Source organism: Citrus sinensis, chromosome 7, assembly GCF_022201045.2.
Source record: "Citrus sinensis cultivar Valencia sweet orange chromosome 7, DVS_A1.0, whole genome shotgun sequence".
Classification (NCBI taxonomy): Eukaryota; Viridiplantae; Streptophyta; class Magnoliopsida; order Sapindales; family Rutaceae; genus Citrus; species Citrus sinensis.
Window position 1 is genome coordinate 17,526,782 of NC_068562.1, and position 22,646 is coordinate 17,549,427.

Genomic DNA, 22,646 nt, shown 5'->3' on the forward strand with positions numbered 1-22,646 from the left:
CGGTTCTACTGCCTAACATTTTAATTTCAGTTTATTTATTCTTGTACATTAATTTATTTAATTTTATGTTTTGTTTTATGGCTGGTTCTAAAATAGCGCCTAATATTTTGTTAATTTGTTTTCTTTAATTAATTTATTTTATGGTTGGTTTCACTGCCTAATTTATTTTTTTATTTGTTTTCAGTTTGTTTATTTTTATTTCGCATTTTTTTGCTTATTTAATTTCCAGTTTATTTTTTATTTCTATAATTTTCATTTAGCGTTTTATGCATCATTAGTTCAGCACACATCATTAACATTGCATGCAACGTTGGTCTCGTACAAATAGTGGCAAATTAATTAGGAGATCACCTTCACCATCTTTAGATATGGCTAACATAGGAGCTGATAATTCTTCAGAGCATGAAGATAACCAAGCCTTGCAAAATCTTCATGAATAGCCTATGACCCTTAGAGATTTCATGCATCCTACTAGAATAGGGTCACCATCATGCATAGTATTTCCTCCTAATGTATCACATTTTAATTTCAAACCTGGTATCATCCAACTTCTACCTATTTTTCATGGTTTTGAGTAAAAAAATTCATATATGCATTTGAGAGAATTTGAAGAAGTCTGTAACACATGTACTGATCAAAATTGTAGCATGACCATAATCAGGCTTAAATTTTTCCTTTTCTCACTAAAGGATAAAGCTAAAACTTAGCTACAAAATCTTAGATCAGGATCTATCAGAACTTGGGATGAAATGCAAGTACAATGTTTGAAAAAATTCTTCTCACCCCACAGAACAAATTCTTTCAAAAGACAAATCATCACCTTCACTCAAAAACCAGGAGAAACCATCTATCAATGTTGGCATAAGTTTAAAGAACTATTTAACATTTGCCCACACCTTTCAATATGAATATATAATAAAAAAATAAAATATTAATATTAATAAAAGAATATGCTTCCCTTGCCTATAAAAGGCAAGGGGATGCAAGCAGAGTGGGGAGAGCTGAGTAGAGGGAGTTGAGCCGAGACGTGAGTCGTGAGAAGAGAGAGTGAAGCTGAGGAATTGTTTCTTTTTCTTCGTTTTCTTCTTTTGTTGTGTAATCAATTTCCTTGTAATATATTTCAAAAGTTTGTTAAATAAAAAGAGTGTTTTGTTTTCTTTCAATATGAGTGACTAATTTTACTAAGCTAAGGTGAACAGTGAAGCTCAAGGTTTCAAACTATTAAATTTATTACTTTCTCAAGTGAGTTTTTAAGTTTTTTTTTCTTTTCTGGTTATTTTTATGTTATGTTAATATATCGATTTTCTTTGGATTTGTATGGTATTTTGGCATAATATTGACACATTAATACAGTGTGACACATTAGATACTTGATTCCATGCTTATTCACACACATAGTTAGTCAAGAATTAAATGATATAATAATTAACTGGTAAAAGTGAGGCAAAATATAAAAAAAAATGAGAGAGTATTTAAATTATAGTTTGAATACTGAGAGTGGATCCCGTAACCTTAGCATATTTTAAATTGATTTTTAGTGATTTCTTTTCTCGCAATTAATTTTCTTTGTCTAATAAATTGACAACTAAATTTTAAATTCCATGTGATTCGATCCCGGACTCACCAGGTTATATTATAACTAGACACTCTTCTACTTGAGAGTAATACACTTTTGAGTCGTGTCAATTATGGAGTAATACACTTTTGAGTCGTGTCAATCATGCCTTTGGTGCTTTGTCATATTTTACCTTTAGACGCTTTACCTAAAATTATAAGTATGCAGGTCATTCTTGTATAGAATAAACCTAGGTTATTTCATGTAGAAAGTTTTTATTAGACCTATATTTTTATGGGCTTTTGGGCTTTTATAATTTTGTCCAATAATACCTAGAGTTGGCAAAATTTGACACGATCTAATTACTCGACACTAAAAATTGGATATGGATCGTGAAAATTTGACGCAATTATTAAATGGCCTTAGTCCTGGTTGATACGATCTTTTTGCGTGTCGGGTTAAGGTTAAAGTTTTTAACCCATTTATCTGATTAATGAAATGATTATTTTTTCCATTCAAAATTAATTTGTAGGTTTTTGTCATCAAAACTCAAATATTGGACATGATTATCTCTCTTTCTTTTCGAGGGAGAGGAAGATGAATATATAGATATTAAGTCAGTTATTGAGTAACCTGTTTATTTTCCGTCTCAGGTTAAAGTCTCCATATTTTGACACAATTATTAAATGGGTAGTCTTTGGTAAGTAAATTTGACACTACACGAAATTGAGGCAATACAATTCGAACCAATGACTCATTTTGCAAGCTCTACAAATATCATTAGAAAAAAGAATGAAATAATGCTATTTAATTATAAACAAAACATAGAATATTGAATAAAGAGTGACAAATTCACACTCAAATGGTGGAAAAATAAGTATTTTTCCCATTTTGTTTGGGCGAAACTAAGCAAAACCCACCTAATCATGTTTTAAAATTTAAGCTAAACCTTTAATTCTACTGTTCCTATTTTTCTATTTTACCCCTAATCATAAATGCTAGCCAACCATAAAATATATATATATATATATATTTGGAATATGCATGAATCAAGCACCACAATGATTATCCTTACGTTCCAAAAGAATCCGTCTCTAATGAATGCCTCACTGGCATGCAGCTCAATGAATGCTTCACTGGCCTGCAGTGGTGCGGTGGGCTCCAATGTTGGGGTGTGGCTGGCAATGTTATGTCTTCATCAATGTTCAGTAGACACAACATTTGGTTCGGTGGTGGTGGACACATGTAAATATTCATCAAAACTATAATGATAGTTTTTTTACTCATCAAAACCATTACATTTAACCCAAAACTAAAAACTTGTGTAGATATTTAACACCGAATACGAACAATACCCTCAATATATCATGGACTAAACTTTACGCTTCTTTTGGGATATTTCTACTTACGCACAGAGGTTGCATATCAATTTTTTTACCGATCAATTTTTGAACGCCTTAGAAAAACTACAGGTTGAAATGCTTGGTGTTAATAAACTATGAATTCATACTCTAGTCGGTATTTTATATCCAAACAAATTAATTTTGTTTAAACCCTTTCAGCTGAACAAACACTAAAAGTTATAGTGAAATTTTTTCAATTTGGTAGCTTATTTAAAAACAAATGTAAGATGTTTGAATCGTTTTATTTGAATGAACTTTAATTACCAAAATTTAAGGATCAGTATATCTAGTTAATTAGTGTAGTGAATAGCAATGGGTCTCACAATAAGATCACTAAATTTGATATTAAAAATATCAGTCTGTCCCACTGTTAAACCTACTGTTTTACCACATGACAAAATTAATGGGACAACTCCACACAAACTTTTTTCAATTTATACAAGTCTCTGTGCCCACTCTAGCTAATTTGCAACTTGGCATGTACTCTTCTCTTTTATTTGACAATTTCTTTTTTTTTTTTTTGTTTTTGAAGTATTGTCCAAAGTAGGGTCACCACCAAGCTGGAAAAAGGAGACAGCCTCTTGACTAACAGCTTTATGGTCTTCCAACTTCTCTATTTTGAAATCTTATCTTCAATTACGGGTACATTTGGCTGTGCGTATGGTTCAAATTTAATTATTCTTATATTATTATCTAGTAATCACTAATTTATTAAGAGTGGGCAAAAATACCATTGTATCTAAAAAATCAAACTGAATCGATGGTTTCATTTTTAAAATTAAAAAACGAATATTGAAAAAATTAAAAATTTAAGCAAATTATAGTTTTTATTTTTTATCAGAAAGCACATTAAATACATTTTGCACTTCAGCTGGTATTGAACCAATCCAAACAGCACATTATTTTTCTTCTAAGCCAAATTTGACTAAGAAATGGGCACGAGTATTACAATTTCGGGGAACATACTGAAAAATAATTTTATGAAGCTCCTTATTTTGCTTTTGGATCTCTGAAATTATCTAAAATATTTCTATTCCACTACCCTTAGGGCTCGTTTGGTATGCCGGATTGGATTGGATTGTATTGGATTAGATTGGATTGGATTAGATTGGATTAGATAATATTGGATTGAATTGGATAACATTGGATTATGTATAATACTATGTTGTGTTTGGTGCAATATTGGATTAGACTATAAATAATCATGTTTTATATTATAATATTACAATTTACAATTTATTATTATTATTAATATTATTATAAATTAAAATTTTGTATTATTAATTATACAAATCAACCTCAATGACATTAATGAAATATAAATCATAATTTAAATAATTTTTATTTTGTTAAATATATATATATATATATATATATATATATATATATGATATTATATTATTTTTATTCAATAATCTATTATTTTATAAAAATTTATCTTTTGAATATTAATTTAATAATTAATTTATAATGTAAATTTGAAATTATAAAAATATTTAATAATTAAATAAATTAAAATAGGATTTTAATTTAATGTGAAATTAATAATGATTTTTAGTATAATTTATTATTTACATTATTAAAATTAATATTTTTATTACATTTATCACATATTACTATAATTTTAATATTTTATAAATTATTATGTTTAATTGAGTTATCAATATAATCCAACACTAACTAATCCCATGGCCCCCCTTGGATAATTTCCTTTACAAAATTAAGATTAGCTTGTGGGCCCAGGATAACTAAATTTCAATACTCTTGACAGCACCAAACATGACACAATGATAAAATTAAAAAAAAAAAGAGTTCAATCCCCACTTTTAATCCTCCAACCAAACGAGCCCCTTAGTGTTGTTAACTAACTCGACCACCTATTATGCATGAGGTTATGGCTACTTCTACAGCTTCAGCCTATGCAAAACTTACATTTCCGTTAAAATGAGACTGATAAAAACCAGCTGCAACCATCTTACCAAACGAGTTTCTTACCACATCTCCCAGACTTTAAGCAAATTATAGTTTAAAACTAAAAAAATAAAACTAAACTGAAAATCGAATCAATTTCGATTCCAATTATTATTTCTAAAAAAATTGATGACTCAGTTCGATTCGGTAGTGTACCGAAACGTTGCACACCCCTGCTAATTATAACTATGTATTTTGCTTCATAAAAGGTCGGATTATAATATGGAATCCAATAACTAAGGATCAGGTTGTCATTAAGAAATTAAAAAAGAAAAAAATTAGAAGTGATACAACCATATCAATGGAGAGTTTGTGAAACGAACACTATGATGTTTGATGTGATTGATAGCAACACCCTTTCATTTTTGCATGAGATTGAAGGCATCAATTTAATGCCAATAAATGCCCTATCCTTCTTATTATCTATTACTTGATTATTATAAAATAGTACCCAATTCCCACTTGTTATCATACAAAACGTAAGGTGCCATTGATGGTTATTCTCAACCATCTGCAAAGTTTTATCTTCAAAAGCAATATTCTCTGTAATACTTCTTTCTTATTTTTACTATTGAAAAAAGAAAAACAACGTACTTCCACCTTTTTTTTCCCTAATGACAAGAGGGCGTAAACAGTGGCATCTGATGGTAATGATTTTGAACTTTCACTTCAGATGGGTTAATGGAGCAGAGCAAGTGCCATGTTACTTCATTTTTGGAGATTCATTATTTGATAGTGGCAATAATAATGCTCTTCCAACAAAGGCTAAAGCAAATTACCCTCCATATGGAATTGATTTTCCTGGAGGTCCAACTGGAAGATTTTCGAATGGTCTAAACATGGCAGATGTTATAGGTACATATAATATATAGGGTGTATATCATCTACCTCTTTCTCTTTAGCACATACAGTTTCATGAAGCAAATTATTTTTAATCGGGTAAAAGCTTGTTTAGTCCCTATATTATGAGGTTAGTGTCTATTTAGTCCCTGTATTTTTAAAAACACCTCAAAACATTCCTGCTACTAAATATTGACACTTATGCCATTATTTTTTATTATTTTTAACTTGCTTTTACAATATTACATTTTTACAATAATGTTTCTTTTTTGGATATTAATAAAAAATTAAATTATCGAATTAAACTCAAAAATAAAATAAAAACAAAAAAGGTATATATTAATTTTTGTAGAAGCTCACGTATGTCTAAAAAATTAATATCGTAAAAAATTACATTATCATTTTTTTGAGAAAATTTAATATTTTAACTCAAGAGTGTGTTCCACAAAAATTAATATATATTATTTTATTTTATTTTATTTTTTGGTGTTAAACTGGTAATTTATTTTTTTCTTTTTAATAATGTCTAAAAAATTATTATAATAGAGTTATTTTTTTCTTTTTAATAATGTCTAAAAAATTATTATAATAGGGCAATATTATAAAAATAAGTTAAAAGGAACAAAAGATAATGGCAAAAATCAATAATTTAATGGTAGGGATGATTTGAGGTATTTTAAAAAATATAGGGACTAAACGGGCACTAACTTCAAAATATAGGGACTAAACGAGCTTTTACCCTTTTTAATCAAAAACTTCTGGTTGCAGCTCAACTTCTAGGGTTTGGCGGTTTCATTCCATCTTATGCAAGTGCAAGAGGTGACGACATTCTCAAAGGTGTAAATTATGCCTCCGGAGGAGGGGGAATTCTAAATGAAACTGCACGAAACAACCTAGTAATTCAAACACTAACACTCCAAAATAGCTCACACCAGGAATCTGAACAATTTAATCATATATTTTCCTGATATTTCTCACAGGGATTCGTGTGGAGTATGAACCACCAGTTACTAAATCACCAAAGAACAGTATCGCGGATTAGGAGAGTACTAAAAAGAGACAGAAAATCAACTGCAAAATATCTGAGCAAATGCATATACACAGTTGGAATGGGCAACAACGACTACATTAACAATTATTTGTTGCCTCAGTTTTATACTACGAGTCACGTTTATACACCAGAGCAATATGCAACCGTTCTTGTTCGACAATATTCTCGGCAATTAAAGGTCCTTTCCTCTTCTCCTCCCGTTCTGCAAATGTAAATAAAAAGCATTTCTCTGTTTCTTCGAATTAACTCCTAATCTTCTTTGGTACTAGATTTTGTACAAATTGGGAGCAAGGAAGATAGCAGTATTCGGATTAGGTCTCGTCGGCTGTACTCCAGGCAGTGTTGCCATATATGGAACCAGTAATAGTTCAATGTGTGTAGATTCCATAAACATGGCAGTCCAGATTTTCAATAAGAAGCTCATACCACTTGTAGATGAACTCAACAACAATCTCCAGGATGCCAAGTTTATCTATGTGGACATTTTCAATATATCTTCTACTCCAACACCTGGTATAAAAGTTAAGCTTTCCTCACCAGAAAAGAACATAAAAATTATAATTGATCGCTGACTGATGTCCATTTCAGGAAATTCGGCGATTAACACTCCTTGCTGTGAAGTAGGGAATTTAACGATGAATGAAGGTGTTTCAACCTGCACTCCTTTCGGCACTTCATGTCCAAATAGAGGTGAGCACGTATTCTGGGATACAACGCATCCGACTGAAGTTGCCAATGCTGTTCTTGCTGGAAGATCATACAGTGCTCAACTTCCTTCTGATACTTACCCGATTGATATTCGTCGCCTTGCTCAACTCTAGTCCTGTATATCACAAGTAAGAATAGTTGGATTCTCAAAGGGACCATCATTATCAATTCGGTACCATTTTTCAAATTGATGCAAAGATGATACTTTTGTTGTAGTGAAACTTCAATGGAGTACTGGATAAGTATAACCTCCTAATGATTTGAATGAAACATCAGTAGAAATTATTTTTCATTCCCATCAGCAGGCAATGGAGTTAAGTTTAACTTACTTGTCAAGATGACTAAGGTTAATCCATTGACTGTATCACGATAAATTGCCAAAATACACCCAAGTCAACAAATAGATCATCATAATGGTACAAAGAATAATGTACAACTGAACACCATCATGAAGAATACAATAGTTTGCACAATGGGATATATGAAATATTGGATTTTTCAAAGGCAATGTCAGGGCAGATATAGCAGCAGAGATAAGCAATACCCAAGTCTAATAAACGAAGTCTGTCGGTATAAAACAAACGAAAAAGTGAGGTCAGACAAGAGTGAGTGTACAGATGAAAAAAGTCTATAGCTGCTGCGAAACCTCAATCAAGGTCTCTGGAATGCTCTTCTGGCCATGTTAACTTTGATATCATCGTCAAATTCTCCTCTGACAATACTTTTGTTTACTCTACCGGCCTCTAAAGGCCATCAAGATTAGTCTTGTTCTGTAACATGACGTCCACAGGATTCAGAAACACAATCTGAAAATAGATCGATCCCAAAGAGGTGAATGAGACTTGAGGACATTTTAAGGAGGAAAAAGTGAAAGCATGTATTCAACTAACACTAATTAACCTTTACCATCCTAGGTAGGAGTATTCTGCAAAGAAGAGTGTTGCCTGCAAATTATTAAATGCACCCCAGCTATTGAACTTATCAATAACCATTTTTTAATTCTCTCCCTGTAAGCTGGGGGCACTTGCTTCCTTAGGAGTCAGTTCACCCAGCAATTTTTTTTTACATGACAAATAACTGAAAAAAGAAGCTACCTATCAGACTAAAAGGGTTAATTAGAGTTTAGTCTCACTATTTTGTGTGTGTGTGTGTGCGTGTGCTGGGTTTGATTCATATTATTTGGTCACGCAATTAAACACAAATATAAATGCTATCTCAACTGATGACAAGATCACACAATCATATGATAAGAGAAACAAACAATCAGAGTCACATGATAAGATAAACAAACTTCCTAAGAATGTGATCCTCCGGGTTCCAATCGCACTGACAAGGGCAACCTTTTTTTTTTGATATTTTGGAGCCTAGTAAAAATTAGGTTAGAACAGAATGGGAAACAGAGCTCCCATACGTATCATTACATAAGCAATAACCCAGCCCCTCAGGGGGGTTCAAAGACATGAAGACCAAGAGGTAGGGAACCGGCAAGTTTTGCCATGCAATCTGCAGCAAAATTGGGTTCACGATATATATTTTTTTATGGTAATAAACCGTTGTCTGTTCATCACTTCCTTGATGGCAATTATGTGAGAAAAGTGTGCATTAGGCATCAAAATAATGAAGGAAATAAGTTGGGAAACACATTGGCTATCCACCTCTTCAATCAAATAACGAATGCCACGGTCCCAAGCAATATTAAGGCCTTGAAAGAGACCCCAAAGCTCTGCAGTATTCATCGATCCAAAACCAATTTTCATGCCAAAGCCAAACTGCCACTTGCCAGAGCAATCCTTAACCAAGCTACCAGCGCTAGCTAAACCATTCTTTAACCGTGATCCATCAGTATTTAATTTGAAAAACGATTCAGAGGGAGCCTGCCAGCCAATATCTTTGATGATCCCATTGCTCTGACCTAAACTTAGAGTTGATCGTACATTTTGAATGTCCTGTACCCAAGATTTTATTTCAGTAACAATCTGAGTGTAGCAAGGGGAATTCTGGGAGAAAAGAAACTGATTGCACCAAAACCAAATTTTCCAGCTAGCCACACCAAATAAACAGGCCCACTCATCCACAACTTCATTGATACCACTCTTTCCCAAATTGAAAGAGAGCCAATCACAAAGATTAAAGGAGAAAAAATAATGTCTGAAGCTTACTGGAATCAAACAATTCCATATTCTCCTTGCAAAAAAAACAGTCCCTAAGTGCATGCATCACGTCTTCTCTCTTATGGCCACATCTTTCACAATTCATTTTGTCCAGAATATGCCTCTTAAAAAGCTCCTCTCTAGTTTTAATTTAGCAAGCATCACCAACCATAAAAAAATTCTAACTAGTTGGGGACCTTTCCATTGCCAAATTAATTTCCAAAAATGAACATCTTTGTTACACTTGGAATTATTCAGAAAAAGTAAGCTGATTTAGATGTGAACTTGCCCGTTTTGGAGTGAGCCCAATAAAGGAGGTTGTCGCATTTGCCGTCAGAAGGGGGCTTGATCGCTGTAATTTGGAGAAGAATTTGACTGGGGAGAAAAGCACTAATCATGTCCAAGTTCCACTGCCCCTCAGCGTCCACAAAATCAGCAACTCATTTATTTATTAACTCATCTGGGATTGGGTTTGTAATATGATCTGCAATAATTATTTCTTCTGAAACCCAACACTGATGCCAGAAGTTAATTTTATTCCCATCTCCAATCGACCATCTCATGCCCTGTAACATATAATCCCAGATTCTGCTTATGCTTCTCCAAAGATAAGAATTATACTTGTTATCAATAGTTATAGGAATAGAGTCTGAGAAAAGCCCATATTTAGATCTCAGAACCTGAATTCATAAACTGTGAAGAGAAGCCAACATATTCTTTCCAATTTTCATAGGCAGAGCATTGTTCATGTCAGAAAGATTCTTCAAGCCAAGACCACTTCCAGATTTTGGTGTACAAACTATTTCTAATTAACCAGATTAAGTTTACGGCCTTCATTATTTCCTCCCCAGATGAATCTCCGAGAGATCCGATCAATTTTGTCTAACACTCCCTTTGGAATCTTTGTTGTTTGCATTGCAAAAATAGGAATCGCTTGAATAATTGATTGAGCCAGAGTAATTCTTCAAGATAAAGAAAGGTGCATTGAGCTCCACCCTTACAGCTTTTTATCAACATTGTCCACAATCTCTTGATAAGTAGCTTTGGTAACTTTGTTGTGAAGCAGCGACATTCCGAGATATTTGCCAAGATTTTCAAACCTAATGACTCGCTTATTTTCCTTGCCATAGCCTTTCTAACATTCTTGGAGAAAAAAAAACACAGTCTCCTGTTTGCTAGCTATCTCCCATGAACTGCTACAGAAACTGTCAAGCACATTATTTATAACTTGGGCTTGATTACAAGAAGCCTTAGCAAGAAGGAGCAAATCATCTGCCAAAAAAAAAAAAAAAAAAGTGTTAGAGGAACACCATTACACGAAAGGCGTATGGGTCACCATCTTCCGTCAGCCACTGCCTAATTAATTCCATGACTAAGGCGTTCAATACAAAGAGGGTCTCCCTGTCGAATGCCTCTAGAAGAAGTGAATTCATCAGTGAGCTCCCCTTCCCATAAAATTTGCATTCTAGCCGTGGTGATGCATTCCATTGTAATTCAAATAAACTCCTGAGGCAGCCCAACATCTTTACGAATATCATGGATAAAATCCCACCAAAGCCTGTCATAAGCCTTCTCAAGGTCGACTTTGATAGTCATTTGCCTAGTTTTACCCCTTTTAGTTTTCATTGTGTAGATGATTTCTTGCGCCATGACAATATTTTCCGTGATATGTCTTCCGAGGATGAAACTAGTCTAAGTTGGACCAATTAAGTCAGGTAAAATCTCCTTTAGCCGGTTTGCCAAAATTTTTGTGATTGTTTTGTACAGAACTGGACAAAGGCTTACGGGATAAGGACAATAAGTCTTGTTCAGTTCTGAAGGAAGGGGATTCCCTTTAACAATATTACTCACAAGGTCACAAACTGAAACACCAACCACTTTCCATTGTGCCTGATAGAAGAGAGCATGGAGCACATCAATTCCTAGAGCCTTTAAAGGTTTCATTCCGAAAATAGTAGCTTTTATTTCCTCACTCTGGATAGCTCTACAAAGATCAGCTATTCTGTCTTCATCGATCTTTGGAAAGGCATTTGCAATGGAGTAAATTCAGACCTCTTCATCATCACGAGTGAAAAGTCTAGAGAAAAAATCAATGGCGTGAGTCTTGATTTCTTCCTTGACAAGGGCAACTATAGAACACATAAAATCAGCTCACAAAATCCCAACTTCAGAGACCAGAGAGTTGCTAGCGATTAACAAACTAAGTTTATTCCATCACCATTTTCGTTGAGAGGTCAAGATGACAGCAAACAAGAACTCGGCAATTCATCAGTAGTACATTCAAAATATCTAAACAATTAATTATTCTTATCAACAGAAGCCATAAGCAAAAGATAGTCAGCAATTTGCTTGATGTTGTTTTCTTCTTGGCTTATGAGTGTGTTTGAGAATTGGTCGCAGTTGCTTTAGGCAATATGCCCTCTTGTCCTGAATCTATCTTGGAAAGTGGAACAACCTTTCCAGAGAGTCCAAGCCCAACAAATCAAGTTGTACTTCACCAACACCCTTTTGTGTGAAACTTGAATAAGACCGTCCAATGCCTAGCCCTCAGGTGGTGGGATGGTTCAATACTTTTATTGAGTGACGAAGTAATGAGTTTTTAAATAGAATTATTAGTAGATGGTATAATATTATTTTCTTACAATGGGGACAGATACAATTAGGTAGATTAAAAGATGAAATTCCAACATATTATTTGTTGCCCATTTAAATACTTAAAAATAAAATTTCGCACATTTTTTTTCTCTCCCAATATTGAAAATAGACTGTGGATGACCGGTAATTGAGATGTAGTGAGCATTTTATTGTGTAACTAATAAACACACTAAAAAATATAAGCTAAACTTATTTAAAAAAGGGGTAAATCAAAGGAACCGAATTATTTGGCATATGATGCGTATAGGCACATTTAGCATACACTTGTAAAGAGACTCATGTCCTTTTTCACTTTATTTTAATTATTTTATTTACATTTTTGGTTTTATCATCACAGAATATAATCTAACCTTACATGATATTTGTAATTTTGTAAAAAAAAAATTGAAATAATTATAGATGTAGTATTATAGTTTTCCTTTAATCCCATCACAATCAACTACTAATATTATTTTTCCAAATTACATTTGAACCTACTGCTAATATTTACAATAAAAAGTCTACTAAACGCTTTGTAATAGTATAGTTCAAATATTCGGACGTAAAATGAGTTTAATGTACTTTAAGAGAACGAAGCACGCACTTACTTGAATGTTTTGTCCATGAGCGTTTTTCTAATATTATAATATTCTTAAATGTAAGACTGAGAGGTTTAAGTTTCTCTCATTTGTTAGTCGAAAGCAAAGGGTTTTAGGCAAAACTGAAACGAGCAACGCTAGCGAGAAGCCGATGGCAAGGCAACTGCGTCATCCTCTCAAATTCCGGCCCATTTTCCCTCCCTCTCTTTCTCTTTCTCGTTCCCTCTGCACACAATCATCAAACAGCAACCACAACAGCCACGGAGACCAAGAGCGCAATGAGCAAGTACGGAAAATCCGAATCCTCTTCCAGAAGAACCGCCCAGAAGCCGCTCAGAGACTCATCAAATCCATCGTCTTATCAAACGCTTCACCTTTCACTTCGCCCCACGAGCTCTTCTCTCTTTTCTCCGTCTCCTCGCCTTACTACAAACCCACCTTCGCCAACATCCTCCTGTCGATTCTATCATCCGCAAAGCTTCCCAGCGATGCCCTGCAGCTTTACGCTTCGACCAAAGCCGACGGTACGCGTCTCTCTTTGGATTCCATTAATGTCTTGCTTGAATGTTTGGTGAGCTGTAATCAGTATGATAGGGCTCTTGATTTGTTTGATGAGATTGTTTGCATGGGGTTTAGGCCTGATAAGTTTACGTATGGTAAAGCGGTTCAAGCCGCGGTGAAGATTGGTGATTTGAAGAGGGCTTGTGAGATTTTTGATGGGATGGAGAAGAGTAGGACTAGGCCTAATGTGTTTGTTTATAACAATTTGATTAGTGGGTTTTGCAAAGAGAAGAAAATTAGGGATGCAGAGAAGCTGTTTGATGAAATGTGTCAGCAGAAGTTGGTGCCGACGAGGGTTACTTATAATACGTTGGTTGATGGGTATTGTAAAGTTGGGGAGTTTGAAAAGGTTAGTACTTTGAGAGAAAGGATGAAGAGGGACAAGGTGGAGGTGAGTTTGGTTATGTTTAATTCATTACTCGGTGGGCTTTGTAAGGCGAAGAGGATGGAGGAGGCAAAGAGCGTATGTAAGGAAATGGAAGTTCATGGGTTTGACCCTGATGGGTTTACTTATAGCATGCTTTTTGATGGGTATTCCAAGTGTGGGGATGGGGAGGGTGTGATGGCTTTGTACGAAGAATTGAGTGGGAGAGGATTTAGGATTAATAGTTATACTTGTAGCATTTTGTTGAATGCATTATGCAAAGAAGGGAAGGTGGAAATTGCGGAGGAGATTGTTGGGAAAGAAATAGAAAATGGGCTTGTTCCTGACGAAGTTATGTTTAACACAATTGTGAGTGGATATTGTCGAACAGGTGACTTGAACAGAGCTATGTTGGCTATTCAACAAATGGAAAATCATGGGTTGGCTCCAAATTGCATTACTTTCAATACTTTGATTGACAAGTTTTGTGAATTGGGAGAGATGGATAAGGCGGAGGAATGGGTAAAGAGAATGTTGGAGAAGGGCATTTCTCCAAATGTTAAGACAAATAACACCCTAATTGATGGGTATGGAAGAATGGGCCATTTTGATAAGTGCTTTCAGATTCTTGAAGAAATGGAAAATAGTGGGACGAAGCCTAATGTTGTAAGCTATGGTTCTCTCATAAACTGGTTATGCAAAGACTGTAAGCTTCTTGAAGCTGAAATAGTCCTCAAGGATATGGAAAATAGAGGTGTTCTTCCTAACGCTCAAATATATAATATGCTCATTGATGGTAGCTGCACAATGGGGAGGATTAAAGATGCTTTCAAGTTTTTTGATGAGATGGTGAAAAGGGAAATGGGTCCAACACTTGTAACTTTTAATGCCCTCATTAATGGGCTTTGCAAAAAGGGAAGGGTAATGGAAGCTGAAGACATGCTCCCCCAAATAACAAGTAGTGGTCTTAATCCTGATGTGATTACATATAACTCACTGATCTCTGGATATTCCAGTCTAGGAAGCTCCCAAAAATGTCTCGAGCTGTATGAAAATATGAAGAAGTTGGGCATCAAACCTAGTTTGAGGACTTATCATCCTCTACTTAGTGGATGTATCAGGGAAGGAATAGTGGCTGTAGAGAAATTATTCAATGAAATGTTACAGATCAATTTGGTTCCTGATCTACTGGTGTATAATGCACTCATTCACTGTTATGCAGAGCATGGAGATGTCCAGAAGGCACTTGTATTGCATAGTGAGATGGTGGACCAGGGAATTCGTCCTGACAAGATGACCTACAATAGCTTGATTTTTGGGCACTTAAGAGAAGGCAAGTTGTCCAAGGTAAAAGAGCTTGTCAATGACATGAAGGTCAAAGGATTGATTCCTAAAGCGGATACCTACAACATACTGGTAAAGGGATACTGCAACCTTAAGGATTTTGGTGGAGCATACATTTGGTACCGTGAAATGTTTGAAAATGGTTTCATTCCCAGTTTCTGTATTTACAATGAGCTAACAAATGGCCTCAAACAAGAGGGGAAGTTGAAAGAGGCCCAGATTTTATGCTCCGAAATCAGCATTGTAGGAAAGGATGCTTGGACTAATGAGGATCAATCTGCAGTTGCTAAAATGTAGAAAAGTGATGTTTGGTTTGATTAAGTGTTCAGTTCGTCAATTGATTAAGATCTCAAGGAAAGCAAGAAAAGCAGCCATGTTAAGTGCTGTAACTAGGGAGCTATATTGATGCTGATTTCCAGCCATGGTCTGATGGCATCTGGCACACCATTCTTTCTTTGTTTGCAACCCATCATTAGCTCTGGTTTCGCGAGTCTGGAAACTAGGTATAAATTGCCTTGCTTAATTATACAATTGAATTTATTGGCTCACTGATCTTTACCGTTTATGATTTGGTACATACCTCTCTTTCTCTCTCTGTGTGTATATAATTGTAACATTTTGTATACAAAACTGTATGTGGGTCGATTGAGGACGAAGTTGGTCCTGATTGTTGAATCTATCAGGTCCCATTCCTCACTGGCCAGTTATTGACATTTTTTTTTTCATGTTTTATTGGTGTTTATTTATGGAACCTCACAACCTAAACCAATTTCACCTGATGGCATCACATAATAATCTTCATTTCTCTGAGACATTGGGGAGGACTAAATTTTTATCTAATGAGTAACTTTATTATTTACATGGTCATTAGATAAAAGGTTAAAAAATTTTAGGAACAAATTTTAGTTTTGTTAGGAATGTTCTGGAATACTAAGTTATTGTCTCATGTGGTTATAGGAGAGTGGCACATGATTGAAGTGCAGAAGAAACTAGAGGTCAATAAAAAGTGTAAATCGCCATGAATACATAGGTCATTCAACTCCGTGCAATGATCTAACAGAAAAAGTAATTTATTGATTATGACAATCAACACTTGCTGTTACCTATAAAAGAGCAGAAAGTGAAACATTGACTAGCCAATAAGATCGGTACGAAAAGCAATAACACATTTCGCTGAAGTAGCTTCTAATCCACTCGAATTTACTTTGTAAGGAAGTGCTAGATTTTTGGGATTATCTCAGACAACCCTCATGCCATATGTAATTTTAATATGGACATGATGTAACCGTCACCATCTAGCTGTCTATCTATACTAACACATGCATTATCCAATTCTTCTCCGTTATTATTGTTGATATGATATTAAGTGTCTTAAAAATCAATGTTAGCTAAACTGGTGATATGCTTGTAGATTTCAAACTGCTTTTCTGAGAACTCAGATTGGTGCTTGATGAATAGAATGCTTGAAATTTCATTATATTGCAATTTTTACTCTAGAGCAAGAAGTGGGGTCCTCCACCTTGCATCTTTTAGTTTCCACTGTAGATTGATAATTTCATGTGAACATTTATGCTAATCAATATGCCATTTGCCAAAGGCCAACACTGATTGGAGTAACATGAAGATGTAAATTTTACTTTCTTAACACAACTTTGTAGTGATCCAAATTTTTTTTGTTGTTAAGTAATTTATGAGATTGTTAAGGGTGTGGGTATTCAGGAATGCTGCTCTTTGTGTTGGCTGTGGGGATGACAAGATAGTACTGCTGTGGAGGACGTGGATTTGTCTGACCAAGCTAGTACCAAAAGCTTGAAGATTGCAATCTATCTTGGTTGTCCAAAGGTACCTTATAATCATTCTTATTTGAGTAGGATTATATTCCGTTTTGAAAGTAATTCATTCATTTAGAAAACCATCAAAGAACATAATTGTTACCATCTTTTGGTTAATTTTGAAGATGCACAAGTATTGCTCAACTTGGGATGTTTACCATCTGATTGTATTATATCATTTTCTTTAATGCTGTACAAACTTAGTAAGACCTTCAGTGTTTGAACTGCAACCATTCTTAAACACACTCACCGGCCAAGAAGAAACAGATCAAGCAAATTGCTGACGCTCTTTTGCTTATTGCTTCTGTTGATAAGAATAATTAGTTGTTTAGATATTTTAAATGTACTACCAATGAAATGCTTAGTTCTTGTTTGTTGTCATCCTGACCTCTTAACAAAAATGGTGGAGTAAACTTAGGACAAACCGAGTTTGTTAATCACTGGCAACTCTCTGGTCTCTGAAGTTGGGGTGTTCGGAGCTGTTTTTATATGTTCTATAATTACCCTCGTCAATGTGGTTGGAATCCAGACATTCTTCGAAGTTTGTTTATCTTGTCATGTGATTGTGTCATTGTTTGTTTCTCTGATCATGTGATTGTGTGATCTTTTCGTCAGTTCAAAAGGCATGTATGTAAGTGTGTGACCAAATAATATGAATCGAACCCAGCACGCACACACAAACACAAAATAATGAGAATAAACTCTAATTAAACCCTTTTAGTCTGGTAACTGGCTTCTTTATCAGTTATTTGTCATGCAAACAAAAATTTCTGGGTAAACTGACTCCGAAGGAAGCAAGTGGCCCAGCTTCCAGGAAGAGAACTTAAAAAATGCTTATTGATTAGTTCAATGGCTTGGGTGCATTTAATAATTTGCAGACAACACTCTTCTCTGCAGAATACTCCTACCTAGGCTGGTAAAAGTTAACTAGTGTTAGTGTAATTCATGCTTTAACTTTTCCTTCCTTAAAATGTCCTCAACTCTCATTCACCTCTTTGAGATCGATCTATTTTCAGGTTGTGTTTCTGCATCTGTGTATGTCATGTTACAAAATGGACTAACCTTTGTGGCCTTTAGAGCCCGGAAGAGTAAACAAACGGATTGCCAGAGGACAAAATTGGGGATGTTATCAAGGTTAACATGGCCACAAGAGCATTCCAGAGACCTCAATTGAGGATTTGAAACAGGCATAGATTTTTTTCAACTGACCACTCATTCTTGTCTGACCTTTCTTTTTCATTTGTTTCTATGCTGACAGACTTCATTTATTAGACTTGGTATAGCTTATCTCTACTGCTGAATCTGCTCTGACATTGCCTTTGAAAAATCCAATATTTCATATATCATATTTTGCAAACTATTGTATTCTTCATGATGATGTTCAATTGTACATGGTCCTTTGTACAATTCTGGTGATCTATTTGGTGACTTGGGTGTATTTTGGCCATTTATCGTGATAGAAACAATGGAATAAGCTTGATCATCCTGACAAGTTAAAGTTAATGCCATTGCCAGTAGATGGGATTGAAAAGTAATTTCTGTTGAAATTTTATTCAAATCGTATGGAAGTTATGATTATTCATACCCCGAAGTTTCATATGACAAAAGTACCATCTTTAGATCAATTTCCAAAATGGTACCGAATTGATAATGGTGGCCCCTTTGAGAATCCAATTATTCTTATTTGTGCTATGTGGTGCAACAGCTGAGCAAGGTGATGAATATCAGTCGGGTATGTATCCTAAGGAAGTTGAGCACTGTATCAGCTTCCAGCAAGGACAATATTGGCAACCTCAGTTGGAGGCTTTGCATCCCAGATTATGTACTCATCTCTATTTGGACATGAAGTACTGAAAGGAATGCAAGTTGAAACACCGTTTATTCATCCTTAAATTCCCTACTTCACAGCAAGGAGTGTTGATCACCGAATCGTCTGAAATGGACATCAATCACCGATCATTTATAATTCTGATGTTCTTTTCTGATGGTGAAAGTTCAACTTTTATAACAGGTGTTGGAGTGGAAGATATATTGAAAATGTCCACGTATATAACTTGGCATCCTGGAGATTGTTGTTGAGTTCACCTATAAGTGGTATGAGCTTTTTATTGAAAACCTGGACTGCCATGTTTATGAAATCTACTCATACATAACTATTACTGGTTCCAGACACGGCAACACTGCCTGGAGTACAGCCGATAAGACCTAATCTGAATACTGCTATCTTCCTTGCTCCCAAGTGGTACAAAATCTAGTACCAAAAAAGATTAGAAGTTAATTCGAAGAAACAAGAAATGCAGACCTTGTTATTTACATTTGCAGAACGGAAGGAGAAGAGGAAAGGAGCTTTAATTGCTGAGAATATTGTCGAACAAGAACAGTTGCATATTGCTCTGGTGCATAAACGTGACTCGTGGGACAAATCTGAGGCAAGAAGTAATTCTTAATGTAATCGTAGTTGCCCATTCCAACTGTGTATACGCATTTGCTCAGATATTCTGCAGTTGATTTTCTATTTCTTGTTAGTATTCTCCGAATCAGCGATATGGGGAAAATATATCATCAAATTGTTCAGATTCCTGTCGTAAACTATAGTGGAGTGTTAAGCGTTTGAATTGCTAGGTCTTGTCGTGCAGTTTCATCTCGAATTCCTGCTCCTCCGGAGGCATAATTTAAACCTTGGAGAATGTTTTCACCTCTTGCACTTGCAAAAGGTGGAATGAAACCGTCTAGAAGTTGAGCTGCAACAAGAAGTTTTTAAATAAAATGATTTGCTCCATGAATCTGTATGTAATAAAGAGAAAGAATAAGATGCTATGACTCTATTATGTTATATATACCTATAGCATCTACAATGTTTAGACCACTTGAAAATCTTCCAGTTGGGCCTTCAGGAAAATTAATTCCATATGGAGGGTAGTTCGCTTTAGCCTTTGCTGGAAGAGCATTATTATTGCCATTGTCAAACAATGAATCTCCAAAAATGAAGTAACGTGGCACTTGCTCTGCTCCATTAACCCATTTGAAGTACAAGATCAAAATCATTAGTAAGAGATGCCACTATTAACGCTTCCTTGCCCTTGCCAAAGAAACTTAGAAGTATGTGTATATATATGTGAATAATAAAAATAAGAAAGAAGTATTATAGATAATATCACTTTTGAAAAAAAAAAGAAAAAAAAAAAAGAAATTGCTGATGGTTAGAGAATGAGAAGGATAGGGCCTCATTGATTGGCATCAATCACATGTAAAAATGAAAGTGTTGCTGTCAATTACTTCAAAAACTGAAAAAGAGTAATGCTCGATGTCTTTGTATTTCAGTTTCAATCGATACGGTAGTACCACATCAATGACAACACCATTTCCTTAATTTTGGAATTTTATGCTATAATCCAACCTTGTATTAAGAAAAAATACATAGTTATGATTAGTAGGGGTGAGCAACAATTCGTTTCAGTTCCGAATCGAGCTGAATCATCGATTTTTTTAGAAATAATATTTCGAATCCGAATTTGTTTGGTTTTTTTGGGTTTTAAATCATAATTTCCTTTGTATTGTTAGATTTTTGAATTTTTTTTTTCATATGAACCGATTGCTTTTAAAAATGGAACCATCCGTTTGGTTTCTTTTTCAGAACAATAATTTTTTTTATTAAATTTAGGGTAATTTAGGTTCAGCCCCCAATTATTTCAACATTTTACATCGTACACCCATATCTTTCGACCATGTGCACCGTACCCCTATTTCTGTTAAAAAATTAATTAATTCTAACTATTTAGGCTATTATTAACTTAAAAAGACCATACTCCCCTAGCTTGAAATACTAAAAAATGTGAGTACTAAAATACTGCTTATAACTTATAAAATTTACATCAAGAAATAAAAATTTGTTATAATAAATATTTATCTTTATATTTTTTAAATTATATTTGGATTTCCTTATCATAACAAGATTGTAAAACCAGTAAACTATAAAATGAGAGACAAAGCATGATTTCAATGTGAAAAAAGAAAATCAGAGACAATCATCAGTACATCACAAAATAGTTCCGATAATCCCACCAAAACAAACAAACCCCAATAATAAAGAAAGATACGCTAATTATTACCAAACTATGGTGCACATGGTTGAAAGATGTGGGTGCACGGTGCAAAATGTCCAAACAACTAGGGCTGATGCGAAATTACCCTTAAGTTTAAAGTTTTAAATCGTGCACAGTTGTAAATATGAACGTGACAAAATTAAGATTTAAAAAACGCCGCACAGCCAAATGTACGGATAATTGAAGATAAGATTTCAAAATATGATTGGATATGTTAAATTTCTAAAATCTTAACAGAAGCCAATAAATCAATGCCGCTGAAGCCCTTTTGGACAATACTTGAAAACAAAGAAAAAATTGTCAAATAAAGGAGAAAAGTACGTGCCAAGCTGCAAATTAACTAGAGTGGGCATAGTGATTTAGAGTGTGTTTGAGATTGAAATATTGTAACTTTTAAGTTACCTTTTTTTCATGCAATAAAAAAATCCAGGCGGCCTTTGCCAAATAGAGACTGAACAGCTGCTGTGGAAAAATAAAAATTGTAATTATGAAACAAAAGTTAGTAATATATAGTAAATGTAAATTTTAAATAATAGTTTTGATAAAATTATTAAAATATAATAAATTTTTCATTATACAAGTGAAAAATCATATTAACATATCTTCTAAGCTACGGGTAAAAACTCATTTAGTCCATGTATTTTAAGATTAGTGTCCATTTAGTCCTTTTATTTTTAAAAATACCTCGAAACATCCCTGCCGTTAAAGTATTGATACCCCTACCATTACTTTTTATTTTTTTTGCTTACTTTTATAATATTATCCTTTTATAATAATTTTTTGTTTGGACATTAATAAAAAGAAAATAATTATATTATCAATTTAACCCTAAAAAATAAAAAAAAATATTAATTTTTAATTGTCAAAAATTGTATGCAAACTACCAAGTGTGCAAATGGTGCTTGCAAAAAAATTAATATAATTTTTTTTTTATTTTTTAGGATTAAATTAGTAATTTAATTATTTTCTTTTTATTAATGTCCAAAAAAAATTATTATAAAGGGATAATATTGTAAAAGTAAGCCAAATGAAATAAAAAGTAACGGTAGGGGTATCAATACTTTAACGACAGAGATGTTTCGATGTATTTTTAAAAATAAATGGACTAAATGGACACTAATTTTAAAATACAGGGACTACATGAGCTTTTACCCTCTAAGCTGCCACAACTAGTGTTTACCAAACACTTTAGTGTTGTATTTTTTAAATTACAGCTGGTCAACCTCAATTGCAAAAGCACCCTTACATAAATTGTAAAATATTTGTGTGTATGGTTGTCTTATGAATTCTATCATTTGGTAAAACATTGAATTTCACAATAAAATTAATTGATATTTTTAATATTAAATTTAGTGGTCTCACTATAAGATCTACTGTTAATCTTATGATAAAATTCACTACTCCATCACATGACACGATGGAATCTTATTAAACTATCTCACAATCCCCTGGAATTGTTCTCAGATAAAATTCCTAATTCCAAACAAAAATAATGGGACTTGTGCCGCGCTCGATATATCAAGAGCATGTG

General features: G+C 34.0%; 2 protein-coding genes across 7 annotated transcripts; both read left to right on the plus strand.

Annotated features, from left to right (window-relative positions):
• Positions 1 to 5,402: 5,402 nt before the first annotated feature.
• On the plus strand, positions 5,403 to 7,789 carry LOC102610313 (GDSL esterase/lipase At1g29670-like). The gene is made up of 5 exons (XM_006465089.4): positions 5,403 to 5,784; positions 6,538 to 6,665; positions 6,750 to 6,998; positions 7,090 to 7,333; positions 7,409 to 7,789. Exons 1-5 carry the CDS (start codon positions 5,544 to 5,546, stop codon positions 7,639 to 7,641), a joined length of 1,095 nt encoding a protein of 364 aa, XP_006465152.2. The 5' UTR covers positions 5,403 to 5,543; the 3' UTR covers positions 7,642 to 7,789.
• A 5,174-nt stretch (positions 7,790 to 12,963) lies between these two features.
• On the plus strand, positions 12,964 to 19,633 carry LOC102608453 (pentatricopeptide repeat-containing protein At5g12100, mitochondrial). Of its 6 annotated transcripts, XM_052445014.1 has the most exons (4): positions 12,964 to 15,683; positions 16,900 to 17,022; positions 18,718 to 19,106; positions 19,182 to 19,633. In XM_052445014.1, the coding sequence occupies exon 1, from the start codon at positions 13,063 to 13,065 to the stop codon at positions 15,475 to 15,477; it is 2,415 nt and encodes an 804-aa protein (XP_052300974.1). In that variant the 5' UTR covers positions 12,964 to 13,062; the 3' UTR covers positions 15,478 to 15,683; positions 16,900 to 17,022; positions 18,718 to 19,106; positions 19,182 to 19,633. The 6 variants fall into 6 exon arrangements, with proteins under 6 accessions (XP_052300974.1, XP_052300973.1, XP_015384814.2 ...); XM_052445013.1 differs by having other exon boundaries at positions 18,718 to 19,633; XM_015529328.3 differs by lacking the exons at positions 18,718 to 19,106; positions 19,182 to 19,633 and adding an exon at positions 18,029 to 18,547 and having other exon boundaries at positions 16,865 to 17,022.
• Positions 19,634 to 22,646: the final 3,013 nt, after the last annotated feature.